This window comes from Antechinus flavipes, chromosome 5 (assembly GCF_016432865.1).
Source record: "Antechinus flavipes isolate AdamAnt ecotype Samford, QLD, Australia chromosome 5, AdamAnt_v2, whole genome shotgun sequence".
Taxonomy (NCBI): Eukaryota; Metazoa; Chordata; class Mammalia; order Dasyuromorphia; family Dasyuridae; genus Antechinus; species Antechinus flavipes.
In genome coordinates, this window is record NC_067402.1 from 122,604,718 (window position 1) to 122,619,032 (window position 14,315).

The following is a 14,315-nucleotide window of genomic DNA, read 5'->3' on the forward strand; positions in this document are numbered from 1 at the left end:
TTTCTTTTTTCCTTACTAAGATAAATTATATTAAGAAACAAAAAAGATTCAAGTATAAATTCTTTGATCAGTATATATTGATGCAGAATGAAGCCAGGAGAAAAATAAATACAGCTACAACAATATAAGTACTAAATGTTATATAATTATCCTGGCCATACATGCATGTCCCTGGAAGAAAGATTTTTAAAAGATAATTCCCTTCTTTCATTGAAAAGATTGAATATTATCTGTGTTTAATGTAAGAGTCAGTCAATGTGGATTGGTTTTACTTAACTTTTTTATTGTTGTAAGTCATTGTTGGAAAGGTGAGATTTACTATAATGTAAAAACAAAACAAAGAATCAATAAATCTGAAAAAAATAGTAAAGTATATATCCAGAGCTTACTCTCTATTTATCAATTCCAATAGCTAGATTTTTTAGCTCCCCTAGACATATATCAGTCAGTACTCAATAAATAAATATATGATGAATGTTAATATTGATTTTTATGTAGTTTATGTTTATTCATCATTAGGTAGTATGTATGTATTATTTTCTCCCAGTAGACTGACATCAGTGAGGGCAGTTTTGAACCCAGTGGTTTGTACTTTAGCACATAGCATATGCTTAATAAATAAATGGCCATTGAATAAATGAACAATGACTTAAATATAAAGTAATACCTCTATTTGGGATTTAGTTGTAATATGGGTAAAAATGTGAACATAAAAATGTATAAGATAATTCCTATCATTGTGATACAGCTTATGATCCATGCTATTCCCTAGTAACAGGATTATAATAGAGTTTTTTTCTCTAGAAATTGAATCAGAAAATAACATTAGACAAAGATTGTCACAGTATAAAACCCTGTCCTCAAGGGAATAAAATCATTCTATTAATGAATACTGAAAACCTAGCTCACAGGGGAAACACAAAAGAATATATTATTATATAGAAATGGAGCAACTCAGAATCTTTTAAGATTTTATATCTCTGTGATTTAAATTCATCATTAAGTAAACAAATAAATACAGCACACATAGCCAATAGTTCTTCATTCTTAATATTATGAATAATGCTTGTAGGGCAACATATTGCAATGTAAAGTATACTCAACTTGGAACCAGAAAATCTAAATTTGCGGAAGTAGAACTATGTGACTTGACTTAAGTCATAACTTTTCTAAATTTCATTTTCTTCATTTGATAAATAGAAATAATAATGCCTTGCTTTATAAAGATTAGATAAGAAAACATAAATCTGTGACCTATAAAGAATGATATTATTACAGTATTTATTTGTAATCTACAGCATCCTAGCCTTATTAAAAATAAGACTTAGAACCTCTTTTTCTCCACAGCATTTTATAAGTATCTGAAAAATCCATAGGCTTCATTTCCCTCCCAAGTTCATTTAGTTCCTAAAAGGCATCACTGGTGCTGCTTTTGGGGAGTTTTTTGGTCAGACTTACAGTTATTTGTATTTGGCAACATTTCCAAGATTATTTTTCAGTTCTTCAGTAAAGCTCTTATATAATGGCCTGGTGGTGCCTCTGAGTTCTTGCAGGCAACATCAGTGAGACATCAAATTTGTTAGGTTCCATCCTCCTGGAAGGGCCTGGACTGCAAGGCCAGGAAGAAATTCTATCTAAACAATAGCCTAGCATAGTACAAAACGGTTCATCACTAAAAGGTAGCCCTCAGATAATGACTTTTTTTCTGGACTACTAATATTGATCAGCTGTTCAGATAGCATGGATAAGCTCTGTAGTCTGTGTTGGTAGAGAAACTATCCATTTCAAGAAAACCATTAATCTTTGAAAGTATTAAAGTGTTAATGGAATTTTTTTCCTTGAGAAAATAAAAATCATTTCTTCTTTCCTCATAATTTCAGGTCTGATGCATTTTAATTATGTGTTTTTAAAAATTCATAGAACCAAAGTATCTGATTTGAAACTATATCAAATTCTACAATATAAATCAACATAAAATTAGATTTTTATCAAAAGAAACTGACTGTTCAACCATTTTTTGGGAAAAATGACCTATTCAACTAAAAAAAGTATATCTGATTTATGTTCAACAAAATATTTTAAATCTTTGACAATTAAAAGTGATCTATAGAATCTTTTCCTCCTAAAAAGATTATTACATATGACAATCTTAAGTGGGAGAAAATAATTTGTTTGTTCCCTAAAAATCTCTACCCCCAAAAGAAATGATGATTGCATTCTGAAGATGCTTTGGTGGGAGAATGTTTAATTCACAAAAAAACAAAAACTGAAATAATTTCTTTTTTCCTTACTAAGATAAATTATATTAAGAAACAAAAAAGATTCAAGTATAATTTCTTTAAAGTATAAAATAATTTTGTATTATAGTTCAGATCTAGTAAGATAATTCCCATTATTTCACTGAACATTCTGTTTTCACAGCACTGTCACATACATTATTTCACCTTGAGATAGAGATTCCATGTCAAAATGTATATATTGAACATTTTCTTTTTTATTTATGTATCTTTAAATAAATTTCAAATTATCTATTGAAGGCAAATTGTGGCAGGTTGTCTCATGTGTCAGCCAAATGAAAACAAACCATCTTTATGTTAACCCACCTAATGTTAGTATCTTAAAAGCTTGTTCCTTTTTATTATTATTTAATGCAATACTAAGAAATACATATGGTAGTTTTCCTAAGAGCCCCATACCTTAAGCCATCATTGAGCTGTCACACTGCCTACTTGTTACATCCACCTTGGTGATATCTGTCACATGGATGTGATTCTTGCTTTGACAATGCAAAGCGAAGTGATATGAATTTGTTTGTGTATCTTTTCAAGATGCAGCAGTGTAGATCCTTCAGCTCGAATTAAATAGTTCTTACATCCACAAATACAGCTGAAAGTTGAACTTGACATGGATCAATATGATCTGGGGCTAAATTTCTAAATGTGACTGATTATGTTAGCATCATGCCCACAGATCAATATTGAGTTTTGTTATGAACCTGACTCTATAATTGAGTTTAATCAATAAACTTTTGTCTCCTTTTCTTTAGAAATTTTTGGTTTGTGCTATTGCCTGTTTTCAAAATTGCATCTAGAATACATTTAGGGCTGTACTTTTCTTGTAACAACCATCAAAAGGCCTTTATGTGAATTTAAAGGAACAAAAGAACTTGAGCATTACCATTGTAAAAAGAAGTCCACTTTTATTTTGTTAACTGATTATTTGTCCCAATATGGACCATGGTATCTAACAGAGGAAATGTGCTAATATACAACCAATCGTCTTAGACATCGCATGGCTTTTTTCTGTCCATACTTGGTAGATAACTCACATTGAAGACTTTGACAAAACATACCATTAACAGAAGCAATCATAAAAGCTTGTCTTTTGATAAACCCGCAGGGTCTAGAGGCGTTGAAAGATGCAATCTGTAAAGAACAATAAATTTGGGTCTTTGATTGAAGTGCCATTTGGGAAGTTGTGCTTTGTCTACATATTTGCACAAAAATGCCTCTCCCTTTTTCAAGACTTTTTGCTTGAAGCTTGAGAGCATTCATTGCCATTTCTACATTAAGATTCGTCCCATTAAAAGCTCCATTGAAAAAGAAGGCTGGAAATGATCCAGCTAAGCCTTGTGTGTTCATTTCTGCCCCAGTTTGCCATTTGGAAAGTAGGCTTCAAGCCATGATTGCTGTTTTTTTAATGTGTTATTATGAGTGGTCCTCAGATATCTTGTCATATTCTTTAGCAGAAGACAAAACCAAATCCATTAACTTTTCCTAGAATTAGGGATTGGGGGAGGGGGGAGAGGGAAGTCAGTGTGCTCAATATTGGAAATAACTTTTTTAAAAAATTCCTTCCCTAATTCCAGATACTTTTCATTTATGCATTATAGTTATTTAGGGAGTTGTGGAGAAAGAAAAAAAGGGAAATAACTACATTTTCTTATAATCTTTTGATTAATAATTTTGGATGAGATTTTCAAAAAAGAAAACCATAAAAATAGTGGGATGACTACAATTTCTGTTACTCTTTTGCATTGTTGGTAGATGCAGCATACCTCATTAGTCTTTTGTATTTATGCTCTATTATTCTCTATTAAGCTCTTCAAAAAAAATGTTTACTCATTTAACAATTTGTGTATGTATATATATACATATATGTGTCTATACATATATGTGTGTGTTTCTCCTAATTTACAGATGCAGATCGTTCTCAGAAACATGGTATGGATGAATTTATTTCTGCTAATCCCTGCAAGTTTGACCATGCGTTCCTCTTTAGATTACTTCAGAGGCAGACTTTGGATCATAGACTGAACGATTCCTACTCTTGTTTGGTAAGTACAGATTTATCTACTTGGTTTCTGTATAGGATGGAATAAAAAAAAAATGAAAAAGTGAGAAGTTGTTTTTATGAAGTGGTCTTTTATTCCCAACTCATTTTATAACTGTGCTTGAAGATGGGATAAAGGATTCCAATCGATTGGCTTCCAATTTGAAAATTATACACTTGAAGACTACCGCTGAGCCACTCAATAGTGAGGAGAATAGACTCAAACGGACTCTGCTCTGTAGTTGATCAGCTCCTCTAGAGAGGTCTGAATAAAAAACAGGCGGCTTTAATAAAGATAGAAACCTCTGTGTTAGGATTTACTAACACCTGTACTGGCATTTTAAGGTACAACTTCAGCTCACCAGACGTTAGACATTTTGTCATCTATCTTGTAAATTCCTCCTATTGTTTCACGTGGGGAAATGAAACAAATAGTACCAACTATGGAGAAAAGATAAAAGGCAGATAAGATTACTGCACTTATGTTCCCCTGACTCAAGGTTAATTTCATTTGCAGATATCATTCATGAGGTAAACGAGGACATTTGAATTATCTTTTGAATAAATTATTAAAAATAAGACTAAGTTGTCATCTGAAATGTTTTTTAAAAGAGAAAAAAACTGGAATAAGGATAATTTTAAATAGGATCAAGTTTCTCATTTAAAAATTGCTTGATCACTCATTATTGACAATTTTATATTTTATTGATAAAAAGCCCTATCAAACTGCTGAACAATATATGCTTTCTGAGATGTCTTTTGTTGTTACCAAAGTGGATATGTATAATCGTGTTACCAAAATTAAAGGAAGAATCCTTCAAAACTAAAATTTCTGAATGAATTAGGTATTACTTTGTTTCAAGTTAAAACAATAGTATTTTTCTTTTAAATTTTTATAGTTTGGGCATTTGTTTCAGATGGTGATTTAAATATAAAAAAGTTTTCATTTTTTTTACTTCTGTAAATATTTGCTGAATTGAAATAAGTTCATATATCCCAGAGTGACTCTAGAGATAAATCTATACAAAGTAATTTCCACTTGAAGAGGAACTGAGATGCTGTTGTCAGTGACTCAAAGAATTATTTCATATAACAGTATTCTAGGGTAGTTAGAACATATCTATACATCAAAGGGGTTTTTTGCCCATACTGTGTTTGAGCTTTTTTTGCATCACATGGTAAAATGTAGTGACCAGTAAAACAGTAGTTTAATTGAATGACAAGAATGGTTCATTCATATAATCATATTAGCTTCATTAACATTTAGAATAAGTTATTGAGTCATTCCTTTTTGATTTTGTTAGCTACAGCTTCCATGATCCTTGACTACCACTATCACATTCAGTTTCTATATATGCTAACTCTGACAATCCATTCCTGATTTGAGGGTGATGATGGGGAGCAGAGAACAGCACCCATCAGAGAACTCAGAAGTAGAACAACCCTCATTGTTACAAATTAGAGGCTACTCTGACCTTTCAAAGATGACTTTTAACATAAAACCCACTATAAGTTATATCCCATATCTACTGAAGTTTGGTAAATAAAAAAAAAATGGAAAAGCAGTTGTTCAAAGCACTGGGAAAAGCTTTTTTTGGGGTACCAATCTTAGACGTCTATTTCAATTTCTCCATACTTCCTTTGCTCTCTCTTTCCATTCTAACATTCTATATATTCATTATTTATATAAGCATATATCATATATTTATATGTAGCCTGTAAGTTTATTATTTATTTATCCTGATTCCAACTTTTTGCACAACTATCTGTTTACACCTAAAATCAGGTAAGTTCATAGAATCTTCTGTGCTCAAATGATTCAGCTTTGTCCACAGTAACAAATTCTAAGGTCTTTACTTATTGATAGAAAATTTGAGTTTCATTGTTCTTAAAATACATATTTGCAAATACCCTGTATCACATACCACCCAAAATCATAAATTGTTTTCAAATTTTACATGGTTGTAGAATGGGGGAAAGAATCTGAAGCAGCTATTTATTTTAGACCAGCTGCTTAATTTCCTCTAGATTCAACCTGATTTCTTTTAAGATTTGTTTAGGTGTGCAGATACTAATTTATACGGCTTATTTAAATGTTTCATGTCTAAGTATTAAAATTACCCATATAACTTCAGTAAATAGTAACATGGGTAGATTATCTTGGGTAATAGTGAGTATCTATTTTATGTATTCAATAAGATAAGATAGATATGTCCATAATTAGAGCACTGTCAAAGGCCCTAATTTTCAGTTTATAATCTTCCATTTATTTTGTGTGACAAGTCATTCATTTTTCTTCTCCAATCCTCAGGTACTTCTGTAAAATAAGAGAGTTGGATTACATGACCTCTAAGTATACCTTCTAATTCTAAACCCATGATCCTAAAGAGATATAGCTTTCAGATTTTGGTACATTCCAGATAGTAAAACTGATGTCCTTGCTGTTCTTCATAGAAAACTCTACCTCGCCTTACTTTGGCATTTCCACTGACTGGTCAACATTCCTAGAAGGCTCTGCCTTCCTTGCCATTTCTGCAGCACTACTTCCTTGGCTTCCTTCTTGTCTCACTTAAAATCTTATCTCCGAAGCCTTTCTAGTCTACCTTAATGCTACTGCTTAGCTCTGAGACTACATCCAATTTTCTCTATAGGTTATATGTGTATGATTTTTAGCATGCTGTCTCCTACATTAGACTATGAACTCCACAAGAATTATGCTTGCCTTTCTTTGAATACTCAGCAATTAGTATATTGCCTGGAACATAGCAATAATAGTAAATGTTTGTTGACAATGTAAGAGGAGCTTCAATCTAAAGAAGGAGGAAGAAAATGGAGAGGATTACCTTTGTCATTCAAAACTATGGAATGGAGTAAAGAAAAGAGTTGGTGGATGAATACCAAAGTCTCTAAATTGTTTGTAATTTTATGGCCAGCCCATCCCCCAAAAAAATATATCCATATTAGGAACAATAGTCAATTTATGTTCTTTAAATGTCAAAATATAGGTATTTTTTACCATTTGAAATCATCCTGAATGATTCCACTGGCTTTACTAAAATTGTATGAAGTCTCTAATACTCAAAATTACATATCAATTTGTTATATCTATTTAAGATTTGCTAGAATTTTATATAACTTTGTAACAGGATTCTAATTTTCCTAGAAAATCATTCATCTCTTTAATAGTAAACCTTCAAACATGCAGAAAATGCTAAGTTATTAGAATATAGATATGTTAAAAGGCCTTTTGCATATTGATAGCCAAGAAAAGTAATCAGCATACATGTTTAAATAGACTGGCATTTCTGATTCCCTTTCTTTTGTTTTATTTCTAGATCTAAGCAACAAATAAAATATACCAAACAGCTTGGGTTTATGTTGGATGGAATTTTAATCTCATACTAAAACATTAAAAGTGAAAGTAAAAATTTAAAGACAAGGAACAAGTCCCCCCAAGGACCAAACCACCCTTTTTAAACAGCCAAAATGGAACAATGGGAATCAGATATTGAAGAGATTAGCTAACACTGGGGAAACTCAATTTTCCTTAGAGTGGAAAAGGAGTAGGAATTAACAGTGCATAGGTCAGCTAAATCTTTTGGATCCTGACTCTGAGTAAAAAACTCCCAATAGTGATTTATTCCAGTCTTTCCTCTAGACTAATGAACCACTTACAATGGCATCCTCAGCTCTTCCCATTGAAATGACTTGTAAGGGTCCCTCATTTCTTCCTAGGGCAGTCTCTTGGTAGTCTTCCCCTTTTTAACCCCCAGGTCAAATTTAAGACCAATAGAGTTTTGGGAAAGCCAGGAAAAAAATGCCTACTCTCAGGAAATTTCCTAGCTTCATAAAACTGCCCTTTGATTCTATTCTGAGTAGTCTTCTATTAATAATTCCAAGTATACATATACTTTAGCATTATCTTTTATTTAATTTCCATGAGATTCTTTTTTAAACATATATAATAATTTTGGTTTAAAACTAATAGTACAAAAATATTTCCTAAATCCAATTTCCAGTTATGAGTCCTGGAAGAGAATAAAGATAAAGTCAAAATATCTGTTCATAGGAATCATTACAGTCAGCATTAGAGACCAGTTTTTTTCTAAGCCATTTCCAGAGTTTACCAGAAAATTTAATCCATATGCTGAAAATGATCATCAAAACAGACCATACACAAAATAAGGGTTACAAATCTCAATTCAACTGTCTACAAAACTAAATGAAAAGGCTGACAAGAAAATGTACCTTAATTCTTTTTTTTTTCCCTCTCTTTCAGGGTTGGTTTAGCCCTGGCCAAGTCTTTGTATTAGATGAGTACTGTGCTCGTTATGGAGTAAGAGGCTGTCATAGACATCTCTGCTACCTTACAGAATTGATGGAACATTCAGAAAGTGGTGCTGTCATTGACCCAACTCTGCTCCATTACAGCTTTGCGTTCTGTGCATCCCACGTTCATGGCAACAGGTATCACAGTCTGAAAGCATTCACTCAGTAAATTTTATGAGTTCGCCCTAGGGAGCAAGCGAATCCTTTTCCATTTTCCATTTTAGTTACATTTTAAACAGGAAGCAATTCCTTTGGAAAGTTGCCTACTGATTTTTCTGGCTTTAGGCAGGCTGCATTGGGCTTAGTACAGGTTTGGTTTAGAGCATCATTTTTTAACATAAGGCAATTTGTGTGTATATGTTTGTATGGTTATTTAAATGACATTTTGACTCCTCCATTGGAATGTAAGCTCCTTGAATGCAGGAATTGTATTTTCTTTTCTTTTTCTTTGTATCTTCAATGTTTAAACAGTATCTGGCACATGATAGATAGCTGCTTAGTAAATGTTCATGGTATATATGCATGCATGTGTGTGTTTGTGTGTAGGTGGGGATGGAACCAGTTGTCTTATATGTCTTTGTAATTCTTCGTAACACCCAACAAGGAGTTTATACATAGAATTTTATTTATTGATGGGGGTGTATGTGTGTGTGTATACTTGTGAATGTTTTCATCTCTAAGAGAAAATTCTAACTGCAGGAGGCAAGAGAAAAAACGTAGGGAAAACAAGAAAGGCCTTTTAATCTGTTATCTTAGTTTAAATGATCTTTATTCTCCTTTATGTGTCCTCTTCCCCTTCCCATAACACAATAGAAATATTCTTTATACTTAACTGACAAAATCTTTTTATCTAGTAGTATCACACTCCCCTAGTCTAAGAATATTATCAGTTTTTCACCCATTTTGCTAGGTAGTAACAGGTTGTCTTTACCTCATAATCAGAGTGTGTGTCTGTCTGTCTGTCTGTCTGTCTCTCTCTTTCTCTTTCTCTTTCTCTCTCTCTCCCCCCATTTGTCATTCTCTCTTCCCCTCTTTATCTTTCTCTTTCCCTCTCTTCTCCCTCCCTTCTTCTCCCTCTTTCTCTATTCCTCCCTGTCTTTCCTATCTCCTTTCCTCTCTTTCTCCTTCTCCCTCTTCCTCTCCCTCTCCTCATTTCTCTCCTTTCATACTCCTTCTCATTTTTCTTTTCCCTATTCTTTTCCCATTTCCTCTTCTTCTCCTTCCTTTCCTTTTTCCCCTTCCACTTTCTCCACCTTTTATTTCTTGTGAGAAATTGATATAAAGAAAAATAAGAGCTCCTCCAATCAGTGACAAGAAGCAAGTTGATTATAGACACCAATAGAGAAAACGAGTTAAGTTTTTTTCAGCTACCTATCACATCAAAGATGTATCAGAAAAATCCATATTTATGAAAATTTTAAATAGAAATTAGAACAAGTATAAAACTAGTTTCTGAGTTATGCTTAATTCTTTTTTTTTCCCACACTCCTCACATCCAATCAGTTGCCAAGGCTAGTGAATATTATATGCCACATATAAACACTATTTCCACGTTGAACAATCAGCATTTTCCTTGATTACTGAAGAAACCTCTAATCTCCTCTTTGTTCTGTCTCCCTCTCAGCCTCAAAAGTGCTATTGATAAAATACAGATTTTACCACAAAATCTCCAGGTCAGAAATCTTCAGTGATATTTTATGCCTCTAAGACAAAACAGAAAATCCTCAGCCTGACATTTGAAACCTTTAAACATCTGGCCCATACCTACTTTTCCAGTTTTATTTTATATTAGTTCCTTTCATAAATTCTCCAGTCCAGTTAAATTGGATTGCTAGCTCTTTCCTATTCGTGATACTTGATCTCCTGATTCAACTTTTACCTAAATACTCCAGCCCCTACCTTCCTCTCCTCCAATGTCCAAAACATAGTCCTTCAACATTTCTGTTTTGTCAAATCCTTGACTTCTTTCAGAGCACAGATAAAATGGTACCTCCTTCATGATACCTTTTCTGAATTCTTCAGAAATGAATACTCTCCTGAAATTACTATGTATTAACTTTATATTTCTTTGCTAATACATATGTTTTTAATTCCCAAGTAGATATTAGGTTCCTTAAGAGCAGAGACTAATTACTATTTGCCTTTGTATTCCCAGACATAACTCATAGTAAGTCCTTAAGAAATGCTTATTGAATTAATTTAATGGTTATTGATATTGTTGTTCAACCTTTATTTTTTATTATACCTTTTTATTTACAAAATATATGCATGGGTAATTTTTCAGCATTGACTCTTGCAAAACCTTCTGTTCTAACTTTTCCCCTCCTTCTCCCCACACCCTCCCCCAGATGACAGGTAGACCAATACATGTTAAATATGTTAAAGACAATATATGTATACATATCCATACAGTTATTTTGCTGCAAAAGAAAAATCGGACTTAGACATAAGGTAAAAATAACCTGAGAAGAAAATCAAAAATGCAGGCGTACATAAAAACAGAGAGTGGAAATGCTATGTTGTGGTTCACACTCATTTCCCAGAGTTCTTTCACTGGGTGTAGCTGGTTACTGAACAAATGGAACTGATTTGGTTCATCTCATTGTTGAAGATGGCCAGGTCCATCAGAATTGATCATCACATAGTATTGTTGAAGTATATAATGATCTCCTGGTCCTGCTCATTTCACTCAGCATCAGCTCATGTAAGTCTCTCCAAGCCTCTCTGTAGTCATCCTGCTGGTCATTTCTTATAAAATAATAATATTCCATAACATTCATGCACCATAATTTATTCAGCCATTCTCCAATTGATGAGCATCCATTCAATTTCCATCAACCTTCATTTTTGAAGCATATCAGTGAAAAGAAAAAAAGAAACATTTATTAATCACCTACTATGTTTTTAAAGGCATTTGCAAAAGCCTTTACAAATAGCTCATTTTTTCCACACATAGTTACTTTCATTCTATAAAACCTGTATGGGAAGGTTTAAAATAGGATGATAGTATTGTAAATCATAGGTTTTTTAATCTACTACACCTCCATATCACCTCTGTTTCACAGATGAGGAAATGATGTTCAGAGATTTCTGTGTTTAAAGTCACATGGATAGTAAGGAATAAAATCTGAATTTGAATCTAAGTCCTCTGATTCCAAAGCTAATATACCTCTTTTCTCTGTACTACACTGACATTAATTTTATTTATTTGCCTGGAATTTATACATATGTGTGTGTGTGTATACAAACACACATGTAGGTAGGTATGCATATATATACATGTGTGTGTAGTTGTATATGTCTATAGCCTATTTGTGTGTGTATGTATCTATATGTATGTACATATACATACACACACACTCATATGTGTGTGTATGTTTACAAATCCCTTTTATGGGAGTGAAGACAGAGGGCTAGAAAATTTAGACTGTCAATCCAAAGGCAATTTACAATTGATCTCATAAGGCAAGCACAAATACACACATACACTTACATGCAGACATACACATAGGTTTCTTAATTGTAGGGAGAATATAGCAAGTCAGTTTACTCAGGATATTGAAAAAAGACTGAAAGGAATGCTATTTCTTGCACTGATCACTCCAAAATGCCATGTTTTGTGAATTACATGAGAAATATAGACATAAGGCTAGGCTGTAGCATGGTAACTAGAAAAGTATCAGTATTACAGATTTAATTTATGGCCACGTCATACAGTTTTTCTGTCTTTTATTAGCCTTTTTTAAGCAGGAGTGCTCTTACCACATCCAAATCTGAAGCACCTGACGTTCACATAGGCTTCAGTTACATCTATCTTTCTGCCATGCTCTCTGTAGTTTTGTGGGGGGAGGGGATTATGATTTTTTTTAATCTTTCAAGACACATTTTCAATAAATCTTATTGCTGATTATTCAAACTTGTTATTTCACAAATTCTAAGAAAAGGACTATCTTTTATTAACTTCAGTGAAGGACAGCAGAACTTACTGGAAATGACAATTTTCAGGAAGCACATCTTTTCCCGTAGTGGTGAGCATTCCTTGTGTGTGTCTTTGTATAGACCCATACTCTGAATAGCTTGCTGAGTGCTTTTTGGAATAAAAGAAAAGTTATACAGAAAGTGTCTGACTGACATCAAGGAAAAAGAGAAAGAGAGAAAGACAGACAAAGAGGGAAGAAAAAGGACAAGGAGGAGGAAGGGGAGGAGAAGAAGAAAAGAAGGAGGAGGAGAAGGAGAAGAAAAGAAAAAAATGAGGAGGAGGAATAAGGAAGGAATAAAGAGACGGGGGTGGGGGAAGAGGGAGGGAAGGAGGAAAGGAGGAAAGGGAGAGAGAGAAAAAGAAAAAGAAAGAGAGAGATTAACCTTGTGCTACATGCAACAAATTTTATCCAGAATTTTAGTAGTCTACACATGTTGATCTTCCCAAAACAAAAGTCTGACTGAAGACATAATCTCTAGTAGACTCCTATCATCTCTACTATCAAATGCTATTTGGCTTAGAAATCCCTTTACAATATGATCCTTTCTTATTTTTCCATTCATCTTCCACTATATTACCTTACTCAGTACTCAGTGATTTGGCAACTTAATTCTTCTGGTTATTCCTTATATTTAATCTGCTCTCAACTCTGTATGTTTTTTTTTACTGTCTCCTATAAGTAGAATGCTCTTCTTTCTTCTCATCTTGTCTTCTGGCTTTTCTGGCTTCCTTCAAGCTCAGCTCAAATCCTACCTTCTACAAGAAGTCATATCTTGTATGTACATAGTTGTTTATGTAAAGTCTTTCCCAATAGAATATGAGCTCTTTCAGGTCAGGGACAGTTGGTTTTTCCCCTCCCCCCTTTCTTTTTAGCCCTAACATTTACTGCAGGGCCTGGGACTTAGCAAGTGCTTAATCCCTTGATTTGATATTCTAGCAATGGAAAAAATACTCATTTTTAAAGTTTTTCCTTGATTTTTTTCACTGTGCGTATATGCACACAATTATACAATGTGCAATCTTCCTCTAGCTCACAGTCACAAATACAACTTATTCTAACCACTCCTTCCCATCAATACTAATAAACACATATACCCAGCTTCTAGTTCAGTTCTCATGCTAGGTAAATTATGTGTTGAATAACACAAATTGATTGCCCTAGTGTATATTAGCATCAAGACCTTATAGAATAATATATGCCTTATTCAGTAAAAAGCCCATGACTTACAATACTGTGATATGTGGGTACTTCCTGTGGATTTCATCAATGTGTAGGTACTTCCTGTGGAACAAACCACAGTCAGTGCACATCATCCTGCTATGTGCAACAGTTATCCCTGATCTTTCCCCTTAAATTCTCTTCATGGAATCCCACAAATTTTTTGTGCACTATTTCATTGATGATTTGTCAAGGCTTACTCACATTTGGACTGCACTTCTGCATTGTCCTTAAGATCTTTAAAACTGTAATAATCCATGATTTTCATACAGAAGCAACATATAAAGCATCATTTTACAAATAGTTGTTTAACTTAGAGAGAAACTTGGGCTCATAAAAATCCTGCACAATTGCCTAGATATTAGATCATTGTAATTCACAAGCATTCCCCAGGCTGACAACACTAAAGACTTTAAGAAACATTTATTAAGAATGTACTTTGTTAAAGGCATCATG

General features: G+C 33.3%; 1 protein-coding gene across 5 annotated transcripts in view; it reads left to right on the forward strand.

Moving 5' to 3' along the window:
- CADPS2 (calcium dependent secretion activator 2) overlaps nt 1–14,315 on the forward strand; it is a 678,782-nt gene that overhangs the window by 502,198 nt on the left and 162,269 nt on the right. For all 5 annotated transcript variants that reach the window (XM_052001541.1, XM_052001542.1, XM_052001543.1 and 2 more), the window contains exons 12-13: nt 4,200–4,336; nt 8,612–8,799. In XM_052001541.1, the coding sequence (XP_051857501.1) occupies nt 4,200–4,336; nt 8,612–8,799 (325 nt within the window). The remainder of the gene's footprint in view (nt 1–4,199; nt 4,337–8,611; nt 8,800–14,315) is intronic.